The sequence below is a fragment of the Aristolochia californica genome, unplaced genomic scaffold, assembly GCF_029961685.1.
Source record: "Aristolochia californica isolate CCGP_79_NKW_82.1479 unplaced genomic scaffold, dmAriCali1.0.hap1 SCAF_14, whole genome shotgun sequence".
In the NCBI taxonomy this organism is placed as follows: Eukaryota; Viridiplantae; Streptophyta; class Magnoliopsida; order Piperales; family Aristolochiaceae; genus Aristolochia; species Aristolochia californica.
The window spans coordinates 7,931,700-7,946,453 of NW_027181815.1; the positions used below are offsets into that span (position 1 = coordinate 7,931,700).

Below are 14,754 nucleotides of genomic sequence, written 5' to 3' on the forward strand. Positions count from 1 at the left end.
GATGTCATCATATCTTTCCTAGCAATCTTTTTACGAGTTTTTTTTAGAAGTCCCACCACTTCGGATAGCCAATAGTCTCGTAACAACATTGTTACGAATGATTTTTTCCCTGGTGTGAGTGCATACCTGGTTGTTAACTTTTCCAAAGATTGGACGATAGCTCCCCATTATCTGTCTCTCGATAGACTCGGATATTTTTTTCGGTCTGGTCTGGAAATTTGGTTTGATCCATTGGGTTGACCCGGTTTTGGGTTTGGTCCAGTTTGGCAATCCGGTTCGGTAGTTAGTCCGATTCGGTTTCTACTTACTGACTTGACCCGGTTTGAGCACGTGGTTCGGTCCGAGTCCGGGTCGATAGAATAATCAAATCGACCTAAGTTAAGAGAAATTTTTTTCCTCGCTTACCTCATCGTCTTCGTCTTCAGCGATGGCATGCTTGCTGGTTTTGTCGACGAGGGTATGGTTTACTGGGAGGCGAGTGGTGGCTCGGTCTTCTCTAACGGCAATTTTGTTCACAATGACAGTAAAGGAGGCTCTCCTTCTTCGCCAGGCTGGTGTAGCACTAGAAAGTCGAGTGGTGATTCGGCGGTGGTTCGACAGTGGTTTGGTGAGTTCCAACGGAGTTCGGGTGGCGGATTTCGGTGGTGTTATGGCTACGATAGAGAATCTTTGGCGACGACAGAGCATCTTCAATTTTGAGATGCAGTCGTTGGCGACGTTCGGGCTAGTGGTGCGGTCGTCGGTGTCATCGACGATCGACGAAAAAAAAGAAACGCACACCGTCTTCTACGTTCATGATGACAGTAGAGCAGACTTGGTCTGTTTTATTTTCTCCTCCGACGACGAAGTTGTTGCTCTAGTCTTCGGCTATAGGATAACTTCTTTGTCCACTGCGATGGCAGAAGCCTTCTCCTGTTCTGATACTTTGTCAAACAAAGTAAAGACTAACCAAAGCAAGGATTCAAAGAATGATTTTTTTCTCGATATCTTCTTCTCTCAAACGGAGGCTATTTAACATACATTTACAACCTAAAATCACCGAAGGAATTAGGTAAACAAATTGTTTCCTACAATTACGCTAATTATACAACTCATAATTTGACATTACAGTTTTGCACACAGTTTTCTCACATATCTCCATCAACTTGGATCTCAAACCCTTGCAGATGTTATCAACAACAATCCCACTCATGATAATAATTCTTACATGACAGATCCACTTTGTCACAACAAAGAATTTTTTGTCAAAGCAGAACCATTTCATCAGCTGATTGATCTCTCACAATTCGAAAGTCGTTCACCATTGCCCAATATTTTTTCTACGAAAGGCATGGAGGCTTACCGATGATGCGGCGATTGACATGGTGTAAGACTCTTCAAGTGGTGATGTGGCATGATGATGTGTCACCACGTAAACAGTCAATGCCAACATATCACATTTGATTGTACACATGTGTAATTGATCGGTCAAAATTGGATATTTGTGCAATTAAGTTCAAAAGTTGGTTATTTGGGTTATTATTTTAAAAAAATTGGGTAATATACTAAAATTCCTAAAAATATTTAACGTACCATATCATCGGTTCAATGCAACGTGTCCGTTGACTGATGACTTGTAGCATTGAAAACTTTACTATTGTTAAAATTGTTAATAAAATCAGGTTATTAATCTCATGATAGAGGTGTAAGGTGTAAATATTGTCCCGAAGCTTGTTAAAGCTAATATTTGCTAGCATGGAAAGAGCCCAAAAGTGATTAGTTAGGAAGTAACAATTCTACCTTACAAAGTGATTTCCTCTATTTTTACCAACTACGTAGAGAACCAAGTTAGCATGGCCAAACCCTAAAATCTAGATCCAGGAAGTTTCTTTGGAAACCCCAGTTCGATCATGACAGTAAAAGACTACTTTTTTAGCAAAGAAAATTTCGATTCAAGCAACTTGCGAAGGGGACCGATTTATTTCCTTTCTGTACTGTAAAAAACCAGATACAGCAGCAAAAGAGAACAAAGAAAATGTCAAAAAAAAAACGATAAAACAAGCAAAGCATCCGCTTGTGATGAATGAGACAGTGAACATGACAGTGGCAGCCTTGATGATATTACCCCGACAAATCTTCCTCAGAACAAACAAGAAAGTATCTTAAATTTGAACAGTCTAATATAAAATGGGTATTCACCCGAGTTTCATTCTCGAAAAGCTGATTTCTAGTCCCAAACATCACCAGGCCGTGTGTTTGAACCGATTTTCAAATAGTAGTTCAAATAGTAACCTCCATGAAAGGAATGATACGTAAATAGATGTACCAGGACCTGATTCTAGCTGCAAATGATCAATTCCTATATATAATATCCTTCGATACGTCCAGATGACGGAAGATCGAGCGACAAATTTTCCGAACTTCTGGTTTTCTGAGTAACTGATTTACATCCTATTGTCACCTACCATTTCTGCGTCGTCTTTCTGGGAACTAACTATATATGAGGACGGCTACATCGATCGCCTGCAAATTCCATGGGACCATCATTGGCTTGGTGAGGGGCGGCGGAAGCTCATGAAGGGGCTCTCGTGGTTGTGTACCCCTTCGTACGTAGTGAGGACGTAGCTCGAGTCGTCTCGGTCTCGTTCTACTCTCTTCTTCACTGAACACCCGCCACTGGAACATTTGTAGTAGTTCCTGTGAACAGCCGCACGGCGTGATCTATGTCAGATAAGTCTGTTTCTATAATCACCAGGAAAAAAAATACTAATGCTTCTCCGATCCGTTTTATTCCATTTTTCTATAAACAACTTCGCCTGCAACACAGCGAAAAGGAATTTTTCTGTGAGCAGTGCAGCAGACAATATTTTTCACATTATTCTCATCTTGGTTCATGACTAACAACAGCTGTTCGGCATGTGTGGGCGACATCGACGAAGACTCCAATTTTTTGGGTTTGTCATCTTCGGAAAGCTAGCATTAATAGGACTCAAACGGGAGGGAGAATCGAACTGGACTTTTGATCAGCCGTAGCAGTATCCAACGGCAATATACTTGACAGGTTGATTCACTCGCGCGCAGCCATTTTTACAGTTGCGCAAAATATAAGGGGAGGGTCTCACGAGTTATAAAAATAGCTGCAACAACTAAGCATGATAATCGAAATCGTGTTATTGTTATATGAATCAACTAACCTTGGGTTTGGGTTGTTCTTGACAGTCTTCTTCCCATACTTTCTCCACTTGAATCCATCGTCCAATATCTCGAGTTCAGATTTTGTTCTAAACGTAACTCTAAACCCAACTTCCATGTCAACTCTCCTCACCTGAGTTTCATCATTCCTGATGACATACATACAGGCAAAGCAAACGCCAAAATCAGGGAAAGATCAGGCGAACAAAAGAAAGAAGAGGGAGATTAATTGAACTGACCCATCAATAGAACAAGACGAGGAAAAAGAAAATTTTAAAAACCATAAAAATACACTTACAGGCTACTACTTGCGGAGACAGTCCCGGTACTGATCTGGCCATGATCATCGATATTAATATTATCCATGGAAAACGCCGGACTTTCTGAAAAACCCATCATGGCAGAAGAGAAATCCTCCTCAGAACCCTCCTCCAAGACGAGATCATCGGAACAATCGAGGGTTGGGTACTCCGGATTAGCAACCGGAAAATCACCACAGAAATGGGTACCAAACAACTGCTCTGATGAGTAAGGGAAGCTCGCCATTCCGCTCATATGTTCCTCGCTAGCTAGATTGATAGAGTAAAGCTCAGGAATTCCCCAAGATCGTCACTGCCCAATATCCAGCAAGTCCTAAGGTAGCAGGCGATGAGGTTACCCTCTATATATAAAACCATTTACCCATTCGCGATCGAACTGGGTTAAAAGACTTGGGATAGAGGTTCAGTGCACCTTCGCGGGTACTTTCGCCCAAGGAGAGGATGAAGCCTAATTAGTGCTGGCCGCCTAGTGTTATAAAGTCGTGACGTAACCATGAACGGGTTCTGCGTCAGCAACGTGACGTTGGTCTGTTACCAGTGGGAAGGAGAGAGAGAGAGAGAGAGAGTGATGGGACGACCCACCCATGAGAGGAGATAATGAGGAAGTGGTGCAGAGTCGGGATGACTTGGCAAGTCAACTTTTGTCCGATTGCTTCGTCTCTCTTGCCGCGCACGTGCACTTCATCTTTAGGTTTTTAAAACGTAATAGAGGTGCGATCCACTGAACCAAGTGGATCGATGTAGACCGCCCAGCTTAAACCGGATCTCCCCTTAATCATCGCATTACGCCGGGGAAGGGGCGTTTAGTGCATTTTGAAAATAAAATGGAAAGTGTGAAAATGAAAGTGAAAATAACAATAAATTATTATTTTTATTTTAGTGTGTATAATGAAAAATATAGTGGAAAGTGGAGAAATATTTTATTAATATAATACTCCTATAGATTTTATTTTTATAAGAAAGATATATTTAAATTTTTATTAATAAAATAAGATAGATTTTAGTTATTTCTAACTTAATAAAATAATTTAAATTTAAAATAAAAATATTAACTTATTTAAATATAAAAAATGTTCTTTTAAATGTCCAAATGCTTAATCAAATTTTTATTTTTATAATATTAAATTATCGCTCTTAAATTAGTAATTAAATATAATTTTAAAAAGAGTGAATTTATATAAATAAATAAAGAGGGTATTTTATTATATAAAAATAATTTCATATATTTAAAGTTTATAATATGGTTTTATTTAAATTTTTATTAATAAAAGAGGCTATATTTTAGCTTTGTCTAATCTAGTAAAATAATAAAAAATTTAAAATAAAATATTAGTTTAATTAAATATAAAAATAAATTCATAAACAAAAAAAAATTACTTTTATAATATCCATATGCTTAATCAAATTCTTACAGTTACAATATCTAAGTTATCACTCTTAAATTAGTAATTAGATATAATATTAAAAGTCGTGAATTTAAAATAAATAAAGAGGGTATTTTATTATATAAAAACACTTTGATAGAAGGTATTTTAGGTTAATACTCATAAATTCATGATAAATAATTTATTTGTAAAAATACTTAATCATGAATTGATTAGATTTGTAAAAATGTACAACTCACAATTAATTTACTACCAAAATTAATATTTTTAATTATTTATCTTGTGAACCCAATATAATGTCGGTTTCACTTATTTGAGTGTTGATAAAACTTGACAAAAACTTCATCATTATTTAAAATAATTATCCAATATATTTTTTAAATGGCATAGTAATAAAAAAACATTTAATATAAAAAACATCAAGTTAGTACCTATGAAATACAACCTAAATGTTCATATTTATTAAAATATAAAAATCAACAATTTTACCACATTTGAATTACTAATAAATCTTAAAAATATGATGCTCTGTAGACTTCTCTTGAGTATTTCTTTGTTGGTCTTCATTATTTACAAAATTATCACTATCTTCATCACCAGCCACACCATCACCCTCGTCATCTTCTCCACCAAACTCATTATTTGAATCATCTTTCTTCGTGTTCAAATACATCCATATAACTAATATTAGTTCTTTTCCCCCCTTTTGTAGGGATGTTAATGCTGTGATGTCATTGTTTAGGTCAGTGGGGTTCCTGTGTTTCTGATTTCGGGGTGATTTGAAGTCTCGGTTTATCGTTTTCATCTGACCGAGAGACTTGAGCAGAGACGATGTTTTCATCGACTCTGACCTTTTGGCAGAAGCTAAAATCAAAAGAAAAGACTCAATCACTTCTCTTCGGTCTCTCACATGGGTTTTTATTGAATGAAACCTTTGAATATACTGGTCGTGAGACTCATGACACAAAGGACGAGGGTGGGAATGGAAAGAATATTAAATATGATCATCGTTCTCAGTTCTCAGTTCTCACTTCTCACTTCTGGGGTCAAGATTTTGATTTTGTATTTACAGAAATTTGCCTTATACGAAATCTTCAATACATTATCTTTAAGAGTGAAATTTGTCTGGAAATGAGAGAAAAAAGGCCTGGAGCGGCTTCTTTCAATCTCTCATTCTGTCCAAAAAAATGAGATTTGCTGAAAATTCAAACTGATCTTCGACAAATTGGCCGACTCTGGACTTGTGCGGTCTCCTAATGCTATTCTAGAAGAAGCCAATCCCTCAGCCTCATTTTCTACAGGAGGACCCACGTAAAATAATGGGAGATTGCTCAGCGTTCCTGTCCCTTAGGTTCAATCGAAAGAACAGAAATCTTAATTCATCTTTTACCGAGTCATTTCTTAGGCAGGTTTTCTCGGCTGTTACCTGAAGGAGGTCCGTCCAACGCATCTCTTTTCGCTTGCAGTCTTTCTGAGTGAGATAACAGGGAAATGTTTGGCAACTGGCAAGCACAATTCGAGCAATATCCTGGAAGCCCACCGAGCATGATAAACCATCACGAGTACAGTGATTAGAAACTGCTCGGAAATGTCTTTCCAGTCTAAAAGAGATTTGACTTCAGCGGGGGTCTGAGGCATTGTATCGAACACCTATGTTACATGGAAGGAAGCTTCCTATCCCCAGAAGAAAAATTATAATATTGAAGCTGTATTCATCTCAAACAGAGTCTTTAGTCGTGGATTACGTAATTAAAGGTTGACTTGTAGTGGTTGATGGGAGTAAGCAAAGTCTATTCTTCTTGCCGATAAGTCCAGAGTCCTGATCGAGCTCAAGTCAACCTGGGCACCTTTGTTTTTGCCCAGATCAGAAGCAACTGAGCTGACACAGATTTGCTGCTTCGAGAAACTGTTATTCTCTTTTTTGAGAATATCAAGAAGAAGGGTTCACGCCCGCCACAGGCCTGGGATTTGGATTAAGAATTGATTAATGATTCCGCTCTGTTACTGCAATCAAGACATGAAAAATCAGGTTTACCCTTAAATCAAGCTTCTTTCGTTTGATCAGGTAACACGTCAGTCGTGTCTTTCTCCGATACCTGGCATCACGCCATGACTGTTGGCACAACCTTATCTGAAGTGAATAATTGGAGGTGGAGAACAATTGAAGTATTGACCTTAACCGGTCGTGGAAGTGAAAACGGGTTCACCGAACTGGCTGCCGACTGAGACAGCGAATGTGTCAATTCGAGACCCGCCATGTCTTAGTGAGCATCGCCATCGAAGCTACTTTTGGAATTCACGGTAAGCTCTTTCCTGAAACTTTCTTTTGTGTATTTTCCTGTTGTTTTTGTCAGGGAATAATTTCATGAATACAAAGATCTGTACCCATCTAATTATAGTCTCAGAGCAGTCTGGTGGGAATTAGAGGCCTGGCGCTGAAACTGGGTGTTTGAGCCATTTTTTTGTTTGGATAGCCCAGAAAACAAATCAATCATTAACTAGTTGGCTCATGTAATTAGATTTCTCTTAAGCATCTGTTAAGTAATTTAAGTTGAACCCATTTGATTGGATGGACTGACATGAATCATTAAATGAGGATGCACACCTGTTCCAGTCCCTGAAAACAAATACCATTTGATCCAAGTGGGGTGCAACAAAGAGAAGCATTATCCACTGAAAAAGTCATGACTGCTGGCCTTCCTACCATTGCATCTATCTTTCAAACTTGGCCAATTCAAGCCAGTCCATCATGTGACAGTTCGTGGAGCCCTTGAAACAGAGGCAACTCTGACACTGGCTCCATCAAAATTACACTCAGCCCTACAGGTAATCTTTTGTTTTTTTTCCATCAGTAACAGTCTTTAAAGATTTTGCTTCAAATTTATAATATTTTGGGCTACTTGAGAAGGCTGAGTCCTCAATATATGTGATCAAGACAAATCATTTGTCAGGAGCACAGAATTTTGCTTGCCATTAGATGAAGTTGAAATTGCTGATGTATTTCACTCTGTTGAAATTGCAAAAAGAAAATTTGGTGTACATGCATGGGGTCTTTCTGGTATCAAAATAATTTGTCAAAAATAATTATAGCTTAACAATGAAATTGTTTTACATCACTCACAAATCCCTTGTCATTTGCAATTTTTACAGGTTCAACTTTTATTGCTTAGGGCGTCAAACAGCTCGATCGATTTCTTCTCCTAACAATAAAATGAAAGGTAGAAGTTTATACAGCTATGAAGGATTCCCTGCAAACAAGAGGGATAACTTCAGTGTTTGTGTAATAATCAGTACACTTCAAAGTATTGAAAAGCCACCAACTAGAATTAAACTGAAAAAACTACTTATGATAACCAATCATTGTTTCATGAGCTCCACACCGTATAGATGGTTGTGACATCCATTCACCACCCATACTTTTTCAACAAATCCCTAGTTCTCTTCCTCATACGAGTAAACACTATGACCATACATGCAAGAACCCAAGGAGGGAATGTAACTCCACCTAAGAAATTTGCCTTCTTGAACCATTCAGGAGTTTCCTTTACAAAAATTGCAATTAAAATCACCAAAATTGTTAGACTGAAGATTGCCTTTGTTATCGGTCTGATCAAAGAATCCTGCAAAACAGAATGTGAATATCAGAGTCCTGCAATATAGGGATTCCAGCACTGAGAAGGAAAATGTAAGAGATTTGAAATAAAGTGACACAAAACGGAATTGCAGAGCTCAAACAGAAAATCCGGCAAACTTCTTGCCAAAGATAAAAAACAGTAGTCAAACCAATTATAGATAAAATGAAACATCAGAGACCCCATAAGTTTACCTTTAATGGAAATAACAACACTTTTAATGAAGAAGAAGAAAAGATAAGGATGCAGCCACTTTAACCAAGAGAGTAAGTACCTTGTGGAAGGGATGTTAGGACCCCACAAAAGTCATTTATGATAAAACTACTACCATCTTGGGTATTGTGGATTAAGGTGTGATGCTTTCAAGCATTGCATATAAGAAGAAGGTTTAACGGTGAAGTAGCAACAAGCAAAAGTTCACTTGTATAACCATCTATGAAAAACTATGTACACTCACTGGCCGAGGAACATCATACTCACTTAACCTACTCAAGGTGAAGTGATATTTGCCTAAACCAGAAGCCATATATGTTATGGTCCTAGGGTTAAGTACTTATGTCTTCCGCTCCTAATAGGCCGATCTTTTAAGATGTATTGGTTAGGTGCTTATCATTTGGCACCTAGCTAATACATCCCAAAAGACCGGCCTGTTAGGAGCGGAAGGCATATGTACTTAACCCCAGGACCATAACAGTACACCCACCCTCCCAAGCCGACGCCCACGGCGGCCGGGATTAACACAGGCAGCCGCCGGCCGGGATTAATCACACACAACTATCGGGACGCCCGAGATTAACACACGCAGATGTCCCGCGCGGGAATCGAACTCGGGACGTAGTACCCGCTCTGATACCAAATGATAAGTACCTAGCCAATACATCCCAAAAGACCGGCCTATTAGGAACAAAGGCATAGGTACTTAACCCCAGGCCCATAACAATAAGATATTTTTGCTTGAATAAATAGGTAAAATGCATCAGAAACACGTAAATCTTCTTCCCTCAAACTGTCAGAGTGGTTCCATCCACTCTTGTTAGAGTTTGTGGTCTGAGTTAGGTACTTGGCTTTCCGCACCTTAAATGGCTAGTCTTTTCGGGTTGTATTGGCTAGGTATCTGACTCAGAACTTTGTAGTTAAGCGAGTTTGGGCGAGAGTAATTCTAGGATGGGTGACCTCCTGGGAAGTACTCTTGCCTAGGACTTTGACATGGTATCAGAGCTAGGCACGCCACAGCCCGCATTCGTATCCCGTGAGAAGCGGCTCCAGAATGGGTGGGGTGGGTGTCAGAGTGGTTCCATCCACTCTTGTTAGAGTTTGTGGTCTGAGTTAGGTACTTGGCTTTCCGCACCTTAAATGGCTAGTCTTTTCGGGTTGTATTGGCTAGGTATCTGACTCAGAACTTCGTAGTTAAGCGAGCTTGGGCGAGAGTAATTCTAGGATGGGTGACCTCCTGGGAAGTACTCTTGCACTTTGACACAAACAACTTTCAGAGCAATGTTCAAGCCTCTAAACCATGTAAAAAGTCTTTTCTCTTGAATGAATCCAGTTTCTTCAAGCTTAAAAAGCATATGAATACATACCGAAACAGAACTATATAATCATGCGATCAATCACCTTCTCTCCACAGTGAGTCCACTGAAGCAAGTTAGTCCCTGTCTTTTTTAATATGAAATATGAGGTCATCAGGTGAATGGCAAGCCCAGTGTTTTTCCTAATTTCTAATTTGTCTCATTGCCCTGATCCATGGACACCCTTTTAGCTGCAATACAAAAGGTGTATTTGGGAGGAGATGAATAATTGGGTCTTTAGAAACACTCTTATGTGAGGACTGCCATTTAGAGGAGATATAGGCTGATCATCTTACTGATTACAACTACTAAGATTTCTTCTAGTGAGGACAAATTGCTCCACAGTTGTTTGGTCTTATTTATTTGTTGGGACCTGTCACATCTGAATTTTGATGTGTCCAAGCAGCTGAATATGGATCACCCCAAAATGATCATGGAAGCAATAGCAACCAATGGAGATGGAGGCCAAATTTCGCTCAATTCAAGGTGGACCTCGAATAATCTGAGTCTCTTATGGAGGAATCGAATTCCACAGACTTGAAACAAGTAGTCATTGTAATTTTGAAGTTTTTTACATTTAGAAATAAAATCAATTCAAGGTGGACCAATCTCCAACGCTGTTCAACTATTTGTTAGAAAAATTCTACTGTAATAGTGTCACATATCTCTTCTTCACACTTTTTAAAAGTGAATTTAGTTTTCTTTTCCTTTCAGGAACGAGTTATATGTAGTTTGAAACCTCAGAATGTGCGGTTATGAAGCTTAGATTCTTCAACAATTAGTGTTCAAAGTCCAAACGAGGAAAAAAAAAAAAAAGCTAGAACAACAATCACCTGAGCTGTGTATGCCATATCATCAGGAAATTACTTTAATTATTTTGAAAAATTCATTAGGAAAATATTTCATCTCCAGGATGGTCCAAATATTCAATATCAGAACTTACAAATTCCACCCGAGGTTTTGTTTAATCACTCCATCCAGAAACGAAAACAATCAGGTAACAGAGAGGAACATATCCAACACAAATCCTAAACCATATAAAATCATTAACAAATTGTACCTTTGGCTCTCCGTCAATATAAACAACGGATCCGTCAGCGTAAGTCAGCAACGACCTTCCGTTTTTGGGGTTGAAATGGACGGGAACGCCTCTTCCCGATTGGGTATTGAAGGCATAAAGGCATTTGAAGCCGTACTTGTCGAGAATGTCAAGCACCTCCATTTGATCTCGATCCCAACCTCCCAAAGTCGACTTAAAGACATCGATGGGTCCTTTTCCACGGCGAAAGAGATGAACTTCAATTTCTGGAACTTTGGTTTTTACCGATTTGGCGCACTGGTTAGGCGAAGGCTCCTCGTCTTTGACGAGCTGTATCTCTTCCTCGGCCTTCTCCATCCTGCTGTTGCCGTCTCCTACAGCGCGGAGATTGTTTTTAATCGGAAAGAATAACAAACAAAACGGAATCTGAATAAAAAAGGGCGACCTTGTGTCTTTCTGTAAAGACGGAGGACTATTTCCGTCCATGTTTTCTGACTTTTTCTGCGTGGCCCATTATCCACTAGGCCCATAAAAATTTCCAAAGGGTTGGATTTGAACAAATACCAGGTCCAAGTTCAATTTAAATCAGATTTACATTTTTTACCTTATTTTATTTAAATAATATTTTTAATCCATAAATTTTCTTTACATGAGGATACATAAAACAATATCCAGGAGTATTTTGGTCATTTTATTCTCAAAGGGTATTTTGGTCATTTTCTCCTCCATGGTTTAATTTTTATATATAATCTTGTTCTATGTGTTGATTTGTGTTAGTGGTTAAATTTTCATGTACATATGATACATAATTAGGAAGATATAAGGAGAATAAGCTTTGTTAAGTTTATAGGGGTATTCTTGTAATTCTCATCCTAAACTTATTATTTAAGAGAACTAGGGGTCATGCACGACGCCCAATGAAACTTCTTTGGTTCTTCTCACTTTCTCTCTATTTTCTCCTCTACTACTACCATTGTTGGGAGCATCCTATTGTAGCTTTTCATCAAATTTCGATTACTGATTCATAAAAGTTCAAGTTTTTTCCTCTTTTTTCTCTGTTATAACCTTAGGTTACTGGTTTCTATTAATCATTGAGAGATTCTTTATGATTTGATTGCCCTAATTGGGTTTCTATTCAATTATCTTGGGATGTGCATCGCCCATCCTAGTCCTATGCCTGTGTCATCACAAAATTGCTTATGTCAACCCTAATTGAGGAGTAATTTTCATGATTCTTGTTGAATTTGATTTATTCTACTGATTTTTTACTAGTTGAAGTACGCACATCCTGATTTTTTGCCCTAACCTTAATTCTATGAGTGAGACATACTTTGGTGATAAACTTCAAAATTGTTTGGAAGGATTAATTGGTTATTGTGTGCTTTTATATCACTAATATGGCCGAAATAGGAGAAGTTAACACTTTGTCAAATGAAAATTCTAGATTTGACAAAAAAAATACCTTTATTATGATTACATTTAAGAAATTGACAGGGTTTAATTATCTTAATTGGACTAAATTTTTCAAAATATATGTGAATGACAGAAAGAAATTGAAATTTATTAGAGATGATCCCCTGGTTCCTCCAGATGATGATTGGGAGGCATAAGACAACCAGGTTATGACCTAGATTGTCAATAGTATTGACTTTACATTGAGAAATCAAGCGATGAATTGTGGACAGTAAAGGCTATGTGGTTGTCCCTAGAGTCTTTATATACTTAGGAGAGTAATCTCTCTTAATTTTATGAGTTGTATAAAATTTTATTTGGGTTAAAAAGGGGAAATAAAACTATTACATAATACTACAGTGCATTTCTTGGTATATGGCAAGAGATTAATGTATATCACCCGTTTCCTACAGATGAAAACGATTTGAGGAAACAACAAAATCAATTGTTGGTTGCATAATTTCTTGATGGATTAGGCACTAAATTTGATGTTATTAAAGCCTGATATTAGCCTCATATGAGATTCTTACTCTCTCTACCAGTTTTAACAGTATTATGAGGGCTGAGAAGACTGTTGTACGTGGAGCAGGTAACATAAGATAATGGATGCTATTGCTCTTAATACTCAAATATTTTCAAATACTATATCAACCCCCATAGAATCCTTTAGGGGTAGAGGTAGAGGTTGCCGGTAGAGAGGGCTCATATTGAGGTAGAGGACATGGTGATGGTAAGTGAAAAAGGAAATGTGTTTATTGTGGAAAAAAATAATCATTATTTTGATAGGTGTTGGGTTAAATTTGGGAAACTGACATGGGCTAAACCCACAACTTCTGATAGTGAAAGTGGGAGTTTAGGCTCCTCTATATTTGTTTTACTAGGTGCTCCAGATGAGATACAACAATTGATACAATAGCAATAGTAGATTACCCAGTAGATAACTCGAATCTTTGTTGCCTCACCCTCTACATTTGTAGCTCATGCTTCCATCCCAATTTCTAGTTCTACTAGTATTGACTCAGGTATGCCACCTTATCATGTTCACTCATTACCATCCTGGGTTCTTGACTCAGGAGCCTCCAGGCATATGTCAGGTATGTCGTCATTGTTTTTTTATTTGCAGGAGTCTTGGTACATAAAATATGTTAGTTGATAGTTTTACCTCTTGTGTTCAAGGAGTAGGCATTGTTACTCCAACCGTTGTTTTTTTTTTTTTTTTGTCTCCTCAGTCAACACTCCTTATTCCCAAGTTTCCTTTAAATTTGTTGTTTGTTAGTTTGCTAACCAACTCTATGAATTGCTCCCTCACAATTTATCATACTCATTGCACTTTTTAGGATCTCGCGACGAGGAAGACGATTGGTTCTTCTTGTGAGAGAGATGGATTATATTATTTGGAGAACCATCGATAAAATAATATCCAGGTGTTACATGCCGCATATTCTCCTCTACAATGGCATTTGTGGCTAGGTCATCCATCTGGGTAAGCATCACATAAGTTCTTTTCCAATCTCATCTCACAAATCTAGATGTCTATTTGAGATTGTACACTCCGACATCTGGGATCCTTATCTTGTGACTAGTCAGTTTGGTCATAGGTATTTTATTTCTTTTATCGATGATTTTAGTAGTTGCACTTGGATTTACCTTCTTAAGGAAAAATTCGAGGCCTTTGATGTTCAAACTTTTCTTCAATGAAATAAAAAATCAGTTTGCTACCTCACTTCATATTTTACATACTAACAATAGCCTCAAATTCATGAGTCATAAATTTTAGATTTTTTGTTAGACTCAAGGAATTATTCATCAAACATCATGCGTCTTTTACCCCTCAGCAAAATGATATAGTTAAATGTAAGAATCGTCATTTACTAGAGGTTGTTCAGACAATGATGATACATATGAATATATTCAAGTCTTATTGAGGCGATGTTGTTCTTACTGCTAGTTTCTTGATTAATAGAATGCCTTCATTTGTCTTAGAAGGCAAAATTCCTATGTAGGTCCTTTTACAGTTAGCACCATTATTTCCTATCTCTCCCTGAGTATATGTAGATGTTAGAAAAATATTTGTGTTTGTAGATGTTACTTTCTTTGAGAAACCTCTATAGGTATATAAACACAGAAAGAAGTCTCATCTCAGACTCCAGATTCATCTCTCACACCAAATCATGACTCTAAATCATC

The 14,754-nt window shown here is 37.8% G+C and overlaps 2 protein-coding genes across 3 annotated transcripts; both read right to left on the reverse strand.

Moving 5' to 3' along the window:
- Positions 1-1,957: 1,957 nt before the first annotated feature.
- Positions 1,958-3,717, reverse strand: LOC137949349 (probable WRKY transcription factor 50). Its single transcript, XM_068795423.1, has 3 exons — positions 3,470-3,717; positions 3,174-3,320; positions 1,958-1,973 (listed from the first exon to the last, which is right to left on the reverse strand). The coding sequence occupies exons 1-3, from the start codon at positions 3,715-3,717 to the stop codon at positions 1,958-1,960; spliced, it is 411 nt and encodes a 136-aa protein (XP_068651524.1).
- A 4,278-nt stretch (positions 3,718-7,995) lies between these two features.
- On the reverse strand, positions 7,996-11,504 carry LOC137950822 (uncharacterized). Of its 2 annotated transcripts, XM_068797449.1 has the most exons (3): positions 11,137-11,504; positions 8,382-8,496; positions 7,996-8,124 (listed from the first exon to the last, which is right to left on the reverse strand). In XM_068797449.1, the coding sequence occupies exons 1-3, from the start codon at positions 11,470-11,472 to the stop codon at positions 8,111-8,113; spliced, it is 465 nt and encodes a 154-aa protein (XP_068653550.1). In that variant the 5' UTR covers positions 11,473-11,504; the 3' UTR covers positions 7,996-8,110. The 2 variants fall into 2 exon arrangements, with proteins under 2 accessions (XP_068653550.1, XP_068653549.1); XM_068797448.1 differs by lacking the exon at positions 7,996-8,124 and having other exon boundaries at positions 8,131-8,496.
- Between the last annotated feature and the right edge of the window lie 3,250 nt (positions 11,505-14,754).